A 21146-nucleotide genomic window follows, 5' to 3' on the forward strand; every position below is an offset into this window, starting at 1 on the left:
TAACCGATAAGTCGGTTAATCGGGGGTCGGATAATCAATGCTCTACTGTAATTATTATTAATGCATATTTTATTCTCAAAGTTTAATCTAAATTCCACAATTAAGTTTCATGAAAAATTGTTTTAATTTAAACATATTAGTCACTATTGATTCACAACAATTCATAACTTAGTTTTATCACAATAAAATGATTACTAAACCTTAGAACATCTACATTTAAGAATGCAACACACAATCATATGATGTATATCATATAAATGAATTTAATGTTTTATTAAAATATATTTTATAAAAACTTGTTTGAAATCACCACTCACATTTTCTGGTGTTAACAATTCTCTTGTGTTATTACTGCAATTTCATGTATGCTTTATTACAGAAATCAACCGATAACAAAATTACATTCATTTTATGCAAATCTTAAACAAATGAACAATAGTTAAATGCAAAAGAAAAATTTACTTAGGACAAACACAAACTCATCTTGGAAAAAAATTTTGTATTATACAAGGCTGTCGAAGAAAGTATGAAATGTTCTGCTTACCTATTTAAAATAAGCAAAGTCTATGCAAATTAGGTTTTGTGTATCTAATACAAAACTACATAAATACCCAAAGCTGCTTTGTATGCCTTAGCTGCTATCAGCAGTTTCTAATATGGCACTTGAAATGGTTCCAATAGCTAAACTATCTCTGACATAAAAAAAACTATATCGTTACATTGCTAAAGAACAGATATTCTCGACATTGCATTGTCCAGACAATAGGGTGTTCACAGTCCACTGTAAGATATAAAAGACGTATACAACAAGAAAAACTCAGTTCAGATGTGAGAACACTAACCTCTGAATACCAAGACTGAATGTTGTACCAAATTTGCCACAAGAAACCTCAAAGCAACTGAATACTGTTTGATCCAGAATCAGCGGAACAATAATAAATTGTATCCATTTCATGGGTTATTCCTAAAGAAAAAATTAAGACAAAGCCAAGGTTAACCAAACTGGTTTATTCACTGGCTTAAACAGGTGTTGTAGACCAAAGAATGAAAAAAACTGAACTAGAAGAATAAATTTGTGTTATCTTCAATGAGTCAAAGGTCATCATCAACTATTGTGAAAACTAATACTCATTTGTGAGATGAAGGAAAGGTGAAGGATGTCAAGACAAGCAGGAGAAAGGAAAAGTCAAATTTCTTTAATCTCTTGTGATATCAACTTGTATCTCAACATGATCATCTGAAAAACTCTGCATTCCTTATGTCACTTTGAATGCCAAAGTTTATATAGAGATGCTAGAAGGATTCCTTATCTGAACAAATGGAAAGTAGTTTGGAGACAAACATGTCATCTTCCAAGATGACCCTGTGCCACTGAATGACATCAGTTGCAAAGTATTCTTCACTCAAAGAAATATGGAAAAGATGGACTAATAAGCAGACCAGATTTAAAATCAATTGAAAATATATGGTGTGTATTGAAGGAATTTATGAATTTTAAGCATCCATAAAACAAAGAAAGACTAAAGAACACTATTAATCATGCTTGGAATAAATCAATGCAGAAATTTGTAAAAAACTTGTGGAATCAATGCATAAAAGTGTTAAAGCTGTAATTAAAGCCAAAGAAAAATTATTAAATACTGATTTTGTATGTGATTCCATAGGCACAACCTTGTATACTTCCAAACTTTTTCCAAGATGAATTTGTTATGTTTGTTATAAGTAATTATTATTTTGGATTTAACTGTTATTGGTTGATTTCTGTAATAAAGAATACACAAAACTGTAGTAATGACTTGAGAATTTTATGCCAGAAAACACAAGTGTGATTCCTAAGTTTTTTCTGAGGGTTGTAGTAGTATTAAATGAACCATATTCAATTTTTCAGTTGACAAGAAATTGAATATTCTATAATGATATGAGAAAGATTTCACTAAAGAGCAAACAATATGACATCAATTCAGATTAAAAAATAAAAAAACAACTTTTCTTGCAAGGATGAGTGCAATGCTTCTTGCTGAATCTTTTCAGTACGAAAATTCAGCAAACATCTATTTTCCTCAATAAAATTGCAATTTAATGAATTTGTCGAGCAAAATATGATAAACTTAAATCATACAAATAATTTCATGAATAAATTATTTTATTTTGGTCAAATAAATTTTACATATGATCAAATTTTGAACAATTTTTATGGTTAATGTTTAATATATCAGATGACAAGGTTATTTCAATATACATATTCACAATTTTTATTTATAATTTTCTCAACTACCACAAAATTAAAGAACAAAAAAAATAATAATAATTTTACCTCCTCTGATGTACTTTGATCTTGAGACCTATGCTGAGGTGATGACGGATGAGCTGATGTTGTATGTTGAGGCAACAGATCTGGAAGAACATTACTAGTATTGGATCTTATGACGGTCATTCCAATATTGCTGGGTGAACTTTGTGACGTTTCTATTCTTTGAATGTTAGAGCGGCTTCCACTCTCTCCTGTTGAGCTATGCCTAGTAGATTCTTTATGTTCCATCTGTCAAAATAAATTATATCAATTCACAATTTACATTTATCAAGACACGTTAAAATAATACAGTAAGATGTAAGAATAGGTAGTAAGAACTATAATTCATACTGTAACAAGCAAATAATAATTTACTTATTACAGTAAGAAGAATATAGACTTAATTAGAAAAATAAAATGTGATTTACTTATATAAAAGATTATTGTTATAAATCTTAAATGTTAATTAGTTCTATTAGATATCTACCTATGTAAAAGTCCTGCAACATCTCACATAATCATGGATTTTTAGATTTTGAACCCATGAAAAGTAAAGCTAATTCCAGACATAATAAATAATACATCATTTGAAGACAATTTCATAAGAAAATCAAAAATTTTGACAGAATTAAAATATCAGCATTGTTTTACATGCTATGGGTGAGAAGACAAGGAAATTGCAAAGCCGTGAAATATTTTATTTCTTGTAAATTACAAGTAACTGTTTAAGTCAGGAGAAAGAAAAAAATACAAAACACGACTGCATGTAAAACTTTAATGAGTTTCAATAAACATTAGATATGTTTGAAGATGTACAGACAATTAATATTTAATTGGAAAGCCTTTATTTTTAATTACTAAGGTACAACTGGGTTTATTACAAGTTTTTCAAGTCTAACCTGTAATGTTAAGTGAAACTATAATTTCAAGCTGGTATCACCTAACTGTAATTTATTTGTTGAATTCTTCTCATTCACCTTCTGTTTTAATTTCATCCAAAAGCTTTCAGTTTGATTAAGATCCAGCAATCGTGCAGGCCATTGTAATCTCTGGACTGAATTAGAAACGAACCATCTGTCCACTGCTTGTGCCTGAAAGCAGAATGCATTGTCTCCTGGAAGATAAAATTGCTATTTCCAAACATGTCAACAGATGAAGGAAGCATTTTGTTTTCCAGAACATGGATATATTGGGAAGCATAGTTTTACCTTCAACAAAATGCAACATATCCATTCCACTAGTTGAGATGAAACCCTGAATCATAAAAGCAGTTGAATGATTTATTGCTTGAACAGTACAATAGTATTTGAATATCTGTCATTTTTTTCAGTATCATACAAATGTTGCTCCTTTGTTGGGTATCAAAAAAATTATTGTTTCATCACTCCAAATGACTTTACACCACTCATCATAGTCCATCCTTTATGTTCACATACCCACTGTAGATGAATGGTCCCCTTCTCTCTCTTTTTTTTTTAAGCTTTGAAAGGCTTCTCACAGGTTGTGGGCTCTTAAGCCATTTTCTTTCGGTCTGTGATTTGTTGTCTACCTGGAAATAGTAACCAAACTGCATAGCTGCACTTTTTATAGCTTTAAAGTGGTCTTTCAATCTCAATCAAATAAAACTGCAGTCATTTCACATGGTAATTTTCCTTGGTCTTCCCTTTCTGAGACAATCTTAACTGTTAGCCATATTGAAATGACTAATTCACCTGCTAACTGTCGACTGATGACAGCACATTTCATGGCAATTCAGCACCATGGCATTCCTTCATTATATAGAGTAATAATCTTAGCCATGTAAGCAGTTTGTCTCCAAGCAATACACTTTAAACTAACAAAGAAAAACCTTTCAGAAGTGTAAAACAGGTCTCTCAACTTGAAATGAGTTGTAGTAGATTGAGTTAACAGATTTCACTTTTTGTTGGCCATGGCCACTTGTTTTTCTCAAGAGTATTTCTTTTTATCATAATGGCAATTTTTTTGAATTCCTTACGAAATTATCCTCAAAACAATATAATATTTCTTATGTTTGAAACTGGTATTACTTTTCAAAATGGATTCAAATGCTAAAAATATACATTTATGTGAGGTGTTGCACCAAGCTGTATACAAAATCAAAGCATTATAATGGTATACAGAATTTTAAAAAACTTTTAAATCTTTTGTATAAGTGTATAAAGCAAACAAAGATTTATGAAGTACTATTAAATAAGTCATTATGACATTCCATTTGGATGACAAACTACTCATATTTCTTATAGTATAAATGCCTTTATATTATTAAATATTAAATTAGAATTATGATTACAGCAAAAGTGTGAAGGAATAAAGATATTTATCTAGATTTTACTGAAGTGATAAAAGGATAGCAAGTCAAAAATGTGTTAATCAATCAAATAAAAAGAGAGAGAATGAAATCAATTATTTTGATACAATTATTTGCAGGAAGATGGTAGTGACTCACATACATAAAAAAACTTTTAACATAACTGTTCAGTATGAACTGGTTCATAAATGTATTTTTATATTATGTATAGCAGTCATTCTCAATTTATTTAACTCTCAGTGGAACCTGTCTACATCCCATTCCCAGCAAAGTCAAGCTATAAGTTTATGGCACCCTAACTTCAAAAATGTATATTCAATCAACAGAGATAAAAAGCTAATAAAAAATAGAATAAAATACCAACAATTATTTGTCTTATTTCTAATGTGTAACAGGATTCTCTATACACTATTAGTAATTAAATGATTACTTTTGAATGTGCCTACATACAAATTTAAGACTACAAATAATTTTTTTTCCTGCCATTACATATTTTTATCTTAAGGGATCCCTTCTACAATATCTGTACAGCATTAAAAAAGTTCCATTGTATTCATCAAAACATGGAATACTTTGCAGTTAAAATTCAAGATAAAATAATGCTTTATATAACTGATTTTCAAGATAAATAAATAATTTTTCAGCATCAAAAATGTTTAATTTTTAAAACTATTTTTGGAAATTGCTTTTGCTTCAATTATCAGAATACACAACTAAAACGTTTTGATGCTACCGTGAGGTTCCAAGCCAAGTTCAAACCTATTATTAATGGTACTAAAAATATATATTTAAAACAAAAAAAAGAAACTGCATTAAATGAACGCAGCACGAAGTAATGCAACACAAACAACAAGAGTCTCGAGCGAGACTCAGACATGTGTCAGAGAATAGATCAATGTCAGTCCCGAAGAGTTCAAATTTTGACTGACATTCATATGCAAATGACCGAAGTTAAACTGAATTGGAAAACTGGAAAGTCTAATGAAAGAAAAGCATTGTGTTTAGTAGTTAAAATTCCAAAATGTCATTGTTATGATTTAAAATATGAGTGCAGGTTTTGAAGTTCCATCAACATCATATCAGAGTCGAGAGGTGGCATCGAGTTGAATACAGAAAATTGACCTTTCTCATGACCTAATCCAATCTTATTTTCATGTGAAAACAAGGGAGGAGACCAATTAGGAAATGACAAGAGGGAATCAAAACAAATCAGAGCAAGAAATTCAGGGACAAAATCCCTTAAATTCACCCAGATTAAGGACAGAGGTGGATTTCTGTCATTTTGAACATCACCAAGTGACCTGTGCACTCCTTTCACCTTGTGTTGAGTTCCATTGTACTGTCTTCACTTCGCCAGTGACTATCATCCACCATCTGCCAGACTTACCCACAACACTGCACCGAGGCTGCCGACTACTCCTCAAGGATCCACCACAGAAAATCATCGTCTAAGTAGGAGCATCCCTCCAAAAGACTTTGTAAGCCGCCAGTTTACAAATTTTAATAAATTGGTTTTAATTGTAATGGTGCCCAAGTCAGTGTGTGTCCACCACCACCCACCCACATACAGTCTTTTATCCCTTGTTCATCATGACTGGAGTCTGACTGACTCTCCCTTCCCCAGCTGACAAACTTTACACTATTATTATTATTCACTTTTCCTATTTAGTCGTACATTCAGACAATAGGATCAAATGTACTCTTGATAATATTTAAAAAGAATAAGTAGTTTTGATATTTTCAACAAACAAAGCTAAATATTTGTTATGAATTTTTAAGAAGTTTAGGTATTTTTTATTTTCAGTAGTTCTTGAAAGCAGCTATTGGTGCAGAAAGGGATAAAAGATGACATCTAATAGCAGTAAAAAAGGTTCAAATCACAGAAAATTTAATGGGAAGGAAAAATGATAAGAGAAAATGAATAATTAGATTCATAAATGTGGACATAGATCTATAAAAAAAACAATGACAGTAATGCTTTGGCATGAAGTTTACATATATCATTTGAGGAATTAAAACTGTAAATATTCAAAGATGATAAAAATTTTATAAATTTATAATTATTAAAATAGAATCATATAAAAATAGATAAACACCTTGTATTTAAAATATCAGCTAGATAAAATTTTAAGTTTTTAGATTTACGTTTCTATTCTCTAACATCAAATTTTAACAGAAATGTTTAAATTTATTTCAACATTAAAAAACTGTATAAAAGATAGTGTAGAAAGCTTTTTTTTACATTTGTCAACAGTAACAAATATATATTTGTTTTATTACTGTGATATACTTTTGATCTCTATTCAATATACGTTCGATAAAATTAGATATAGTCAACAGAGAAAGTTTCCTGTATCATATCTATTAAACAGAAGATATAGGAATACTGAGTGCCACATAAAAAGAAATAATATCAAAGCTCTGAGGGTATTCTAAAATTATCTTAAATATAGATAACTTTGAAATATAAGGACATGTTTTATGATGCGTAACATTATAATTATTCAAATTATAACTTAAAAACTTTTAAAACTAGTTTTATTATCATTCTTTGTCATTTGATTCAACATATTGAAATATTAGAGCAATGTAAAATTACTTAAAGATTTGCATTATGATACTAAATGAATATATGCATTCACTGACAAAAAGTTATGCAACAAGATAGACTTGTCCATTACTACAAAACTCAGCATACAGTTATATATAAATGATCACAGTTGTGGCCTGATTATACATGAAGTAATGCCACCAGAGTGCCTTAAAATTCATAATCCAGTATTTTATTTAAAAAAAACAAGTTTACAGAAGATCACTGTGTACAGAATTTTCAGCATGCCTGAGATTCAGAGATCTTCAAACACCAGGCATGACTGCATGATATGGTCAAAAATGTTATGCACAGCTGATGGAGTTTGTTTGACAAATGCTACATCACTGAGCTGAGAGATGCAGGATGGATGTCCCACCATTTGGGTCATTCTGACCTGACTGTGAAGAAGTGTTGGGGTAGTGGATATGTGAGTGCAAATGTATAGGGGAGGCAGGCTCTGGATTTCCCAGACAGATTGCCCTGAGAGATGACTGTTTGGTCATAAGATAAACACGAACAGTTTCAACAGTATCTTGTCCACCATCCTGAAACAGGTGAAAGACTTATTACAGAATCCTGCCTTTTTTACCAAACCATTGGTAAGTGACTAGCAGAGGCAAAATTGCACACTTGGCAACTACTATCATCCTGTCACTATCATTGGCTATGTCTACATGACACAGAGAACTTTACTGTTTACTGTAACAGAGAAGCATGAACTGATAAAGACTGGAAGCATATCATTTTTAGTGACAAATTCTGGTTCTATTTGCAAACGAATAATCACTGCCATGAAGGGCCACTGGCAAATGCTTCAATCCTACTTTTACTGTTGCTGGTATGCTGATCTGGGAAACCATATATAAGTCAGTCAGTCACTCCTAGTAATGGTGCAAGTGACATTGACAGCACAGTGATACATTCAGGAAATCTTGCACACCATGTGTTGCCTTTTACGGCAAGACTGCAAATAGCCATTTTCCAGCAAGATAATGCGAAATTAGAGGAATGCTTGTGATGAAAACACAAAAAAATTAATAATTATCATCATCATCAACAATTAAAAATGTTAATTATGCAATTACAAAAATTTCCGTTGGAATGCATCATATCTTTATGTAAGCTTGAAATAAACAAATCAAATCTCATTAAACAAAAGTTAAATCTTAACTTGTTCTTCTTTGATGTTTATTTTAGTATCTTGTCAGTCTTATATTCTATGACACTGTCTATTTTCTATGCTTGATACTGATATGGAACTAGCTTTTTTTTTTTTCAATTAACATTTGCAAATAATTTAAAACTAATCTCAACATAAAATAGAACCTTGGAGTTAACTTATCTTGGAGAGTACACATGGTGAGAAATGCAAATCTGAACTAAACTTTTACAGTTTGTAGGATGGAGCTTCTTAGTACACACACAAAATATTAGGTGTAGATGGGCTGCCATTCAATAATAATTACCAAAGAAAGATTTTTATGTCCATTGTAAAGAGTGGGATAAGGATGACATTTTAATGTGCTGCATGGTAGCATTCTCAGACCTCCACTACTATATTGTTGTCCTGAGTTTGGATCACAATGTTTTTGGAATTTTTTTCATACTTTTGTTAAAATAATATTTAAACAAAACAACTTTGTAATGTTGTTGCCTGCAATTTTTACCATTTCTGAAATACTTGCTGTTGGATTGTCTACCACTATACTGTCAATTTTCAATAATTCTTCTGCACATATTTTAAAAGTTATTTTGAAACAACTCTTGAATATCTAAGTATATAATAAACTGTGTGAAAAGCATTAGGAAATGAAACTTTAGACAATGGCACTGGCTCAATTTTACAGACAATGACAAAAAAAATTTTGATCTTATCATTTTGATAGCTCATAACCAAATCCGACTACCATGTTTAAATTTGTAAGTACAGTAACAAGGCAATAAAGTAATAAAACTAATCTGTTTCAAATACCTAGGTCAAGTACTACTAGTCAAGAAATTCTTTCTAACAAATTAAATATATATTACTTATAAATAACTAGCTGACCCAGCCACGCGTTGTTGTGGCTCAAAATGTATCTATTATAAATGTGTAACACTTCCCCCGTGGGGGGAATTTCAAAAAATCCCTTTTTAGTGTATATTCTGTTGACGTCACCTATTAAAACGCAATTAAAAACGCAAAAAAACCGCATGTAAAATAATATAAATAGAAGCCGAGTTCTTCACAGTAAGCCTTAATCCTGTCCCTTTCCCCGCTGGGGAATATCGAAAAATCCCTTTTTAGTGTATGTTCTGTTGACGTCACCTATTAAAACGCAATTAAAAACGCAAAAAACCGCATGTAAAATAGTATAAATAGAAGCCGAGTTCTTCACGGTAAGCCTTAATCCTGTCCCTTTCCCCGCTGGGGAATATCGAAAAATCTCTTTTTAGTGTATATTCTGTTGACGTCACCTATTAAAACGCAATTAAAAACGCAAAAAACCGCATGTAAAATAGTATAAATAGAAGCCGAGTTCTTCACGGTAAGCCTTAATCCTGTCCCTTTCCCCGCTGGGGAATATCGAAAAATCCCTTTTTAGTGTATATTCTGTTGACGTCACCTATTAAAACGCAATTAAAAACGCAAAAAAACCGCATGTAAAATAGTATAAATAGAAGCCGAGTTCTTCACGGTAAGCCTTAATCCTGTCCCTTTCCCCGCTGGGGAATATCGAAAAATCCCTTTTTAGTGTATATTCTGTTGACGTCACCTATTAAAACGCAATTAAAAACGCAAAAAACCGCATGTAAAATAGTATAAATAGAAGCCGAGTTCTTCACGGTAAGCCTTAATCCTGTCCCTTTCCCCGCTGGGGAATATCGAAAAATCCCTTTTTAGTGTATATTCTGTTGACGTCACCTATTAAAACGCAATTAAAAACGCAAAAAACCGCATGTAAAATAGTATAAATAGAAGCCGAGTTCTTCACGGTAAGCCTTAATCCTGTCCCTTTCCCCGCTGGGGAATATCGAAAAATCCCTTTTTAGTGTATATTCTGTTGACGTCACCTATTAAAACGCAATTAAAAACGCAAAAACCGCATGTAAAATAGTATAAATAGAAGCCGAGTTCTTCACGGTAAGCCTTAATCCTGTCCCTTTCCCCGCTGGGGAATATCGAAAAATCCCTTTTTAGTGTATATTCTGTTGACGTCACCTATTAAAACGCAATTAAAAACGCAAAAAACCGCATGTAAAATAATATAAATAGAAGCCGAGTTCTTCACAGTAAGCCTTAATCCTGTCCCTTTCCCCGCTGGGGAATATCGAAAAATCCCTTTTTAGTGTATATTCTGTTGACGTCACCTATTAAAACGCAATTAAAAACGCAAAAAACCGCATGTAAAATAGTATAAATAGAAGCCGAGTTCTTCACGGTAAGCCTTAATCCTGTCCCTTTCCCCGCTGGGGAATATCGAAAAATCTCTTTTTAGTGTATATTCTGTTGACGTCACCTATTAAAACGCAATTAAAAACGCAAAAAACCGCATGTAAAATAGTATAAATAGAAGCCGAGTTCTTCACGGTAAGCCTTAATCCTGTCCCTTTCCCCGTTGGGGAATATCGAAAAATCCCTTTTTAGTGTATATTCTGTTGACGTCACCTATTAAAACGCAATTAAAAACGCAAAAAACCGCATGTAAAATAGTATAAATAGAAGCCGAGTTCTTCACGGTAAGCCTTAATCCTGTCCCTTTCCCCGCTGGGGAATATCGAAAAATCCCTTTTTAGTGTATATTCTGTTGACGTCACCTATTAAAACGCAATTAAAAACGCAAAAAAACCGCATGTAAAATAATATAAATAGAAGCCGAGTTCTTCACAGTAAGCCTTAATCCTGTCCCTTTCCCCGCTGGGGAATATCGAAAAATCCCTTTTTAGTGTATATTCTGTTGACGTCACCTATTAAAACGCAATTATAAACGCAAAAAACCGCATGTAAAATAGTATAAATAGAAGCCGAGTTCTTCACGGTAAGCCTTAATCCTGTCCCTTTCCCCGCTGGGGAATATCGAAAAATCTCTTTTTAGAGTATATTCTGTTGACGTCACCTATTAAAACGCAATTAAAAACGCAAAAAACCGCATGTAAAATAGTATAAATAGAAGCCGAGTTCTTCACGGTAAGCCTTAATCCTGTCCCTTTCCCCGTTGGGGAATATCGAAAAATCCCTTTTTAGTGTATATTCTGTTGACGTCACCTATTAAAACGCAATTAAAAACGCAAAAAACCGCATGTAAAATAGTATAAATAGAAGCCGAGTTCTTCACGGTAAGCCTTAATCCTGTCCCTTTCCCCGCTGGGAAATATCGAAAAATCCCTTTTTAGTGTATATTCTGTTGACGTCACCTATTAAAACGCAATTAAAAACGCAAAAAACCGCATGTAAAATAGTATAAATAGAAGCCGAGTTCTTCACGGTAAGCCTTAATTCCTGTCCCTTTCCCCGCTGGGGAATATCGAAAAAATCCCTTTTTAGTGTATATTCTGTTGACGTCACCTATTAAAACGCAATTAAAAACGCAAAAAACCGCATGTAAAATAGTATAAATAGAAGCCGAGTTCTTCACGGTAAGCCTTAATCCTGTCCCTTTCCCGTTGGGGAATATCGAAAATCCCTTTTTAGTGTATATTCTGTTGACGTCACCTATTAAAACGCAATTAAAAACGCAAAAAACCGCATGTAAAATAGTATAAATAGAAGCCGAGTTCTTCACGGTAAGCCTTAATCCTGTCCCTTTCCCCGCTGGGGAATATCGAAAAATCCCTTTTTAGTGTATATTCTGTTGACGTCACCTATTAAAACGCAATTAAAAACGCAAAAAAACCGCATGTAAAATAGTATAAATAGAAGCCGAGTTCTTCACGGTAAGCCTTAATCCTGTCCCTTTCCCCGCTGGGAATATCGAAAAATCCCTTTTTAGTGTATATTCTGTTGACGTCACCTATTAAAACGCAATTAAAAACGCAAAAAACCGCATGTAAAATAGTATAAATAGAAGCCGAGTTCTTCACGGTAAGCCTTAATCCTGTCCCTTTCCCCGTTGGGGAATATCGAAAAATCCCTTTTTAGTGTATATTCTGTTGACGTCACCTATTAAAACGCAATTAAAAACGCAAAAAACCGCATGTAAAATAGTATAAATAGAAGCCGAGTTCTTCACGGTAAGCCTTAATCCTGTCCCTTTCCCCGCTGGGGAATATCGAAAAATCCCTTTTTAGTGTATATTCTGTTGACGTCACCTATTAAAACGCAATTAAAAACGCAAAAAAACCGCATGTAAAATAGTATAAATAGAAGCCGAGTTCTTCACGGTAAGCCTTAATCCTGTCCTTCTCCCCGCTGGGGAATATCGAAAAATCTCTTTTTAGTGTATATTCTGTTGACGTCACCTATTGAAACGCAATGAAAAACGCAAAAAACCGCATGTAAAATAGTATAAATAGAAGCCGAGTTCTTCACGTAAGCCTTAATCCTGTCTCTCTTCCCCGCTAGGGAATATCGAAAAATCCCTTTTTAGTGTATATTCTGTTGACGTAACCTATTAAAACGCAATTAAAAACGCAAAAAACCGCATGTAAAATAGTATAAATAGAAGCCGAGTTCTTCACAGTAAGCCTTAATTCTGTCCCTTTCCCCGCTGGGGAATATCGAAAAATCCCTTTTTAGTGTATATTCTGTTGACGTAACCTATTAAAACGCAATTAAAAACGCAAAAAAACCGCATGTAAAATAGTATAAATAGAAGCCGAGTTCTTCACGGTAAGCCTTAATCCCGTCTATCTCCCCCCCAGTAGGGGGAATTTCGACATGTATATTATATAAAAACACGTGCGTATTCGAATGCAACGTTGTGTCAAAATTTCAAAGGAATCGGTAGGAACAAACAAACGTTATATTTTATTTATATAGATAGGTAGAAAATGATCTGCTTTAGGTCCATTCTCACAGAACAAGCAAGAAGCAAACTTAGGTCGTCTGAAGTTAGCGCCATCTGTTGGACATAAAAGCTTTAATCCATATATAAATATATTTTTGAAAGGGGGAAATGGTGATCTTCACATATGCCACAAACCTTCGCGGGAATGTATTAAACAACTTCCCAAAGTTTCATGGAAATCGGATAAATGGTGTGGTAATGCATGAAGGACACAAACACACACACACACACACACACACATTCGTTTTTATATATATAGATAATCAACTTAATTTAACAAAATAATTTTTGTTTTAAAAAAAGTTAGAAAAAGTTCTAGAAACATTGTGATCTGAAGACAGAACAGCATTACAGCCTGCAAAGGTTTTAGTACGCCACCACGGAGTGCTTTAAAATGTCATTCTTATTGCGCTCTTTATAACAGACACTAAAATCTTTTCTGTTAATTATTATTAAATGGCTGGCCATTTACACCTAATATTTTGTATGTATACTCAGGAGACCCTCACCTACAAACTTTAACAAAGTTTGTAGGTGAGGGTCTCCTGAGTATACATACAAAGATTTGCATTTCCCACCATGTGCACTTCCCTTCTTATTTAAAAGAATCTGCAAAAAGAAAAATTTGGCTTATAAATATTTTTTGTATATAATCACATTTATTATTTATGGAATTTTAGATTATTATTTCTTAATTTTGTATGCTTTTTTTACAAATAAAATATTTTTCAGTATGTTTCATTTAGATTTTTTCTGATTTTTTAAGATCTGAAAGTTTTATATTAGCCTGAAAATATTTAATTTTAATAAAAAACAGATAATAATTAATTAAAATTTCCTTTTCAAAAAAAAAGAAAAAAAATTCTGCAGATTAATGATATTTAGTAAAAAAAAAATTATACAAATATACCAATAAATATGTTATGAATAACTATTAAATTAATTGTAAATCATCAATTGATAAAAACTAGAAATTTATATAAAATAAACATTATGTTATATAAAATATTTATGAAATATAAAATCAGAGAAGAAAATTCTTTAGTAAACAAAAATGAATACATTAAAATAAATATTATTCTTAACTAGTAACAAGTGTATGAGAGATAAAAGTTAGAACACTGAAAATAAAAAAGTATGACATTCACTAGTTCATGGTTGTAATCAAATCAATAATGTTACCTGAAGAAAAGCCAAAAGCATCAAGAATATCAATGAAAATTACATACAAAATAAATTTATAATTGATAATAAGAAATACTAAATGGCAGTTTAAAACATTTTTTGATCAAATAATTAGTTTAAAGCAGTAATCTGTTAATATATAATAATTATTTTAAACTGCTAGATAAATTAGGAGTTACAAGAATTACAGGGAGGAAAAAATTAGATAAACTTTTAAGCAATTTTTATTTAACAGAAATGGAAAACTGTTTTACAATAACTCTAGATATAAATATTTAATAAATGTAAGCCAGACATTCATTTATAAAATATTAATAATAGAAGCTTCACAAAAAAAAATAATGCAGAATAAAAAAATGGGACAGGAAGATTAGGTTTTATATAAAACAACAATCATTTACAGAATTTATTGATAATTTTTCATTAAATTCTGTTATTAATTATGTGGTATTTGAAAGTTATTTAGTGCTTTTAAACAGTGAATTAATGCATATTAAATGTAGCAATTATTTGTGCAAAAATACGTGAAATGAAGTTTCCAGACTGAGAGTAGAACATATTCCATATTCTCTCTATGAATGTAATAAACAAACATAAAGAAACAAAAGAAAATGTTAAAAAAACCACCATTGAAGAAAATAAAGATAAGAAATTATCTATATGTAATGTGTATATAGATATACATATAGAATATATATATATATATATATCATATACTAAATAAACAAAGAAAAATTCTACATATAATATTTAAAGTAAAATGAAGTAAAGCTAATAACGAAAATAAAAATTAATGTAACTCATTATTAAAGATTATTAAAGAAAAGATTCATAAAAGATAAATATTAAATAATATTAAATTAATTAAATATAACCTTCACCAAAAGACATTAAAGTAAAGCAGAGAGAATATGGTGATGTTTTCTTCACTGACCTTACTCTCAGTCCTAGAAGGAGAGTATTTATCCCACTTTTTGGACTCTCTATTGTAGCTCGAAGGACCAATTAGGGGAAATGGTGATGAAGAAGTCTTTTGAAGGGGTGTTCTTTTAGCATCATTCTTATGGGATTCCTTTTCCCTGTGATTTGAGGGATCAGAATCTCTTTTTCGATGATTTCTTTCTAGATTGGCACTTGATCTTTCTTTTACCCTATGTTCTTTTCCTGATGACTCATGTTTTCCATGTCTCGAGTCATGCTTATTTGAATGATTCTGGAACCATATCCACATTAGTATAAAATTAAGAAGAAATTCTATAAAAATTCTTTAATTTACAGAATTATTTTGTTGACAAAATAATACTTATAAGTTTAGTAATGTAAAACTTAAGATTTGTTTTAACACTAACATAATGTATAATATATTTTTGAACTGCAAAATATTCTAATTTAAGCAATAACTAAAATTGTACAGATATTATTTCATAAAATTTTGTTGGTACCCTACTAAGTTCTAATTATCTATTAAAAATTTTTTAATTTGATCTTTGAATACTATTTTTAAAATTATATAGTTTCATACACTATATAATTTTAGAAACATGTTCAAAAATGAAATTAAAATCAAAAATTAACTAATGTTCAAGTATAGAAATGGACCCAACAATAATTATTAATACAAAATTTAAGTTGCTGCAATAATAAATCTCAATTCTAGAATTTCAATGAAATGTATTGAACCTTAATATAAGAATGAAACAGAACTATTCATCATTTTGTTATACATGCAACTCAAATTTTAAACTTTTTAGGTAGCTTTCTGAATCCATTTCAAAAATAAATCTTAAAATATTTTTTGTTATTATTATTTAGAAAACATCCTAAAATTTTGAATAATTTTTTTTGTAATTTATTTTTATGTGGAAAGATGATATAAACTTACAGAAGAACAATTCAGTTTATTTATCAAAACACTTACTGATTTGTTAATTGATTACAATGATTGTCCAAAACTTTGTGCTGATTATTTTTAATTTGATAGTAGTTATGGTGAGGTAATGATCATCATAATCATTTATCAGCATAAACTTGTATAGAAGCATGTATAAAAACAAAATAAAGCAATTCTTGAACGAATAAATTAATTTAAAAAGCATACTTTAAATTATTAAAATAAGTGAAAATACCAAAATCCAGAACGTGACTCACCCGGAGATCACCAAATATCAGAACTACATCATGGTATTTATCATCATGCTCACTATTTGTGAACTCTCTCTGTCTCTTATGATGATAAGCACAGGAGATAGATTTAAGTATATTTATTGATTTATAATTGTGTTTATTTGATAAGATCTAGTAAAATAAATGTTTAACTGTGAACCAGTTTAGAGTGAATCACTTCCAGATTCTCTGTCTCTCCTATCCTTTTTCAAGCCATTTACCCTTATATGCGGCCACTTGTAAACTAAAAAGGTTTCCTGTGAGCCACAAGTCACAGACGATGTCAGATCCTGACTCGGGATTGCTGTTTTTATACCTTTCACGTATGTATGTCTTAGTTAATTCTCTTATTTTGTATTAGGTCCTTTTATACTGGTGAATAATTTAAATAAAAGTATTAATAATTAATTTCATTCAGAATTATTAATTGATAGGTAAGGAGGCATTTTTTAATACTTTACTTATTTGAAAAACAGGAGTAATGGGTAGGAGTAATGGGTCAGGTTATGCTGGAAGAAAGTACAAATTTCTTCAATTTGTACTTTCTTCCAGCATAAAAATTTTTTTAGAATACTGTAGAATTATTAAGAAATCACATAATTTTTCATTTGTGTTCCCTCTGATTATCATAATTTACCTTTCCTGCAAACCTTTGGTAGGAAAAAACTTGATTGATTAGAAAATTTTCAAAATCATACTTAAGACATTTTAAAATTCTAAATCCTTTATATATTAGAGAATCCAGAGAAATATTTTCTACATATCAGAACTGTAAGGAAACCAAAACATACATTTTTGGTTAAATTTCATAACAAAATATGTAATTTGTTTTACTTAGTAGCTGAAAAAAACCAGCACAAACTTTCTGGACAATCCAATAATAATAGATAATATATATTAGCTTTAATATATGGTAAAATATATTCTGTAAAAACATTTGAATAATTATCTTGCAACATATCTATCACAGAGAAAACATGGAGAGAGTATTAAAATAAAATTCCTCCATTCCACATTTGTGTATATATAAGCATACATACATACACACACACATTATATTATTTGTCTATATACACAAACACACAACAAATATCATAAATTTATTTTGTAAACTGACCTGTATATAGTAGTTACTTATCAAAGTTAAATACATAATTGAGGAATTATATTTCGTGTGATTATGACAATAATTGATTTCTGGTATTTATTTTATGCTCAGAAAATATTTTTTTTATAGGATTATAACATAATATCAAATGATTTCTTTTATTATACAATACTTTTCTACCTTTGACAGAAATTCATCAATGTTATTACAATAATCTTTACATATTTTCTCTGCATCTAAACAATCTAGAATAATTATTATGGAATATTTCAAATATATATTCTATATGATTTAAAATAAATTATAATGTTTTATAAGATAAACATAATTTAAGTGTTTATATTCTGAAATATGTTAAATAAAATGCGTTATATTATAAGTTTTCTTATTGAAACAAAAAACTAAACTTACTCTTCTTACTACTAAAGTTCCGTCGTTATTTTCTTCATCTGGAGTCGGAGGTAGAGGACGATGAGGAGCCTGACTGTTTGAAGATTCTAAAATTCAAAATTCAAATGCATTAAATACTATAAATAATTTTCAAACAACAAAGAAAGGAAAGAAAAATAAATGTGAAAGATATAAGGTACCTCCAAATTTATTCTGGAATTTTTAAATTATCTCATTTATGAAACGAGATCTGAATTAAAAAATCTAACATCTAAAACAGTTAATAATATATTTCAACATAAATACATTTTTTCAATAGTAATGAAGAATTGTTTAAAAATATCATACCGAGTTGTAAATGTCTAATATACATATAAAACGTGTATATATTACAACAATGTAGATAAATAACCATGGCAGCATTTTTTTCATAATAAACATTTCAAAATTATATTATTATTATTATTATTATTATTATAAGTTATTTCTCTCTCGAAATAAGGATAAATGCCTTTTATTTGATCACAAAATTTAATAGAAGCTAATCACTACAATAAAAAAAGTAATAATTTCTTTGTTTCTCAATAGTTAATGCAGACATGAATGTTATTAAAATCCAATAATTACTGCATTTATAACTATATTCTTTTCCCATTAGATTTACATTTTTTTATTCTGACAATTATTGAAAAGATAAAAAGAAATGTATTGAAAATATCACAAAAGAAAACTGAATAATTTGTCTTTTCGTGATTTCTTCACAATAAAAAAAAAAAGAAACATTAGTTAAAAACTATAATAAAATAAAAGCTTACAAAATTTTTGTTAAAAGCTAATAATTAATGTAATAACTTAAGACATAGGAACAAGTAATAAGGACAATTTAATAATTGCAGAAATATTAGAAGAAATGTCAAATTTATTTCAGTTTGTGTATCAATAAATTTAATATTAAATATTTCTGAAAATTTTACACAACTAAAATTTTAAATTTTGCTTATTAAATACCAGATTTATTTCCAGAGAAAATTCTCAGACACCCTATATTTTATTAATTTTATACTACTAGAAGGTTATTTATCTCTCTTACCTTCATGGACAACTAAAGTCTTCATAGGATCATGACTATAGCAGTCAGGAGGCCTGCATGCACAAGGCAAATTACAGGAATCAGAAGAAGAGCTTTAAAAAGATTTTTTGAGAGAATATAAACTAAACATCACTTTCAAAATTTCATAAAAATCATCTTGAAAATAAATAAAATTAATATAATTTAAAAACAAAAAATAAATTAATAAAATGATAGCAAAATTGAATTAATGATAAAATAATAATTAAAAAAAAGTATTTCAAAATTTTTAAAATAAATAAAACAATAATTCTCGCTTCCTATACAACATGCTTTTTTAAATCTATTTTTGTATGAAATTATTAAAATAATTTGGATATATTTAAAACAGAAAAAAGGAGTATAATAAAATTTAAACTATAATTGTATATTATAGTTTTTAAAATCAGAAATAAAATAATAATTGAAGAGTAATGACTAATACATAAAAATTTATAAACAGTGATGTCTTTAATTGACTAAAATTTGTTATCCAAGAAGCTAAAATCCGATAAATATATTTAAAATATAATTACTTTTTATCCACAAAAAATTCTAAACTCTTCACAGCCATTAAATGATAATATAGATCAAAATACAAATTACAATATAAGTATAATAAAAAAAAAAAAGAGAGAAAGAGAGAGAGAGAGTAAGTTATTTTTTTAAATAGGTATGTTCAAATATAAAGTAATTAGTATGGTCAGTAAATGAAATGATGATTTTAAAAAAACTATGAACTTTTGAATTGAACTGTGTTTCAATTTTTTAAAAGGTTTCTGTTAATTATTCTTCATTAGATTTTGATATAGATACAGGATATCTTAAAAAATAGATGGCATAACCTCAGAAATGAATTCCTCATACAGAGACAATAAAAATACAGTGATACCTCGGTTTTCGTTGAAAATTCGTCCAAAAACAATCAACAAAATCCGAAACTGACAAAAACCAAGGCAATTATTTCCATTTGAATCAATGTAAATCCAATTAATTCATTCTAGACAGTCCAAAATACATAACAAAAACACATTTTATAGAGAATTAATATAGTGTTAAATACTAAAAGCAATAAGAAATTAATATAAAAAACTTATCTAAAGGAAAGCAATGGAATTGTTTGGCTAGACGTGCAGGGTAATGTCTTGTCTTGTAGAAGTTAGTTGGACATGAGCTTCTAGTCTATATCACCCCGTGGTAAAGTGTGACATAGTTGTTATGTAATAATAGTTGTATGCGTTTATGATGACCGTATTGCTGGGAATAATGCCTTCTGGGAGATCTGTTTAAGGGTAACTGGCCCCTATTCAGGCATTACAGACGTGGAGAAAACCAGAAAACTCCATGTAACCAGCCTGTCCTGGTGAAGCGCAAACCCACAACTGAACTCCCAGTGTTCAGGGAATGGAACCGTTGGCCAATGGTGGGCCGTTGCAGGGTAATGCTCACAGAATGAGAAATAACACCACACAGATGGAAAACACGTGGGTCACCCTTTGTTTTTGAAAAATTAGCAGCAAGGTCACTTGTCACGCCGACGAAATCTGAGGCAATCAACGAAAACCGAGACAAATTTTTTGCGAAAAAAAATCGACAAAAGTCAATGAAAACCGAGGTATTACTGTAGTTTATATACAGGTCCAGAAATGCTTGGTTTCTGAGTTTTAGAAGGTCTGTCTGTAATACAACTGTTCACATCATCTTACAAAGGTCTTTTGGTTTCTGAGTTATCAATGGTAATGTCTTATCTCCCACAGGTGATATTCCTTCATCACAAGATACTGACAGAATCTGATAGCTTTCCATTTGACCATGTACTCTGATCAGGAACACTTTAAATGCATATCTGCTTGCTCCTAATTTGAGTACATGGTCAAATGGAAAGATATCAGATACTGTCAGTATCTTGTGATGAAGGAAATCGCCCATGAAAGATGAGATATTCCTATTGATAATTCAGAAACCAAAAAAAGGCCTTTGTAAGGTGATGTGA

At 30.1% G+C, this 21146-nt stretch overlaps 1 protein-coding gene across 4 annotated transcripts in view; it reads right to left on the reverse strand.

Moving 5' to 3' along the window:
• LOC136988825 (serine/threonine-protein kinase mig-15-like) overlaps positions 1-21146 on the reverse strand; it is a 112829-nt gene that overhangs the window by 3629 nt on the left and 88054 nt on the right. For 3 of the 4 annotated variants that reach the window (XM_067286796.1, XM_067286807.1, XM_067286789.1), the window contains exons 17-20: positions 19136-19227; positions 18067-18152; positions 15319-15597; positions 2315-2539 (exon numbers count right to left, since the gene is read on the reverse strand). In XM_067286796.1, the coding sequence (XP_067142897.1) occupies positions 2315-2539; positions 15319-15597; positions 18067-18152; positions 19136-19227 (682 nt within the window). The remainder of the gene's footprint in view (positions 1-2314; positions 2540-15318; positions 15598-18066; positions 18153-19135; positions 19228-21146) is intronic. The other variant, XM_067286816.1, reaches the window with a different exon arrangement.

This window comes from Centruroides vittatus, unplaced genomic scaffold (assembly GCF_030686945.1).
Source record: "Centruroides vittatus isolate TY-2023 unplaced genomic scaffold, ASM3068694v2 contig_1276, whole genome shotgun sequence".
NCBI lineage: Eukaryota > Metazoa > Arthropoda > Arachnida > Scorpiones > Buthidae > Centruroides > Centruroides vittatus.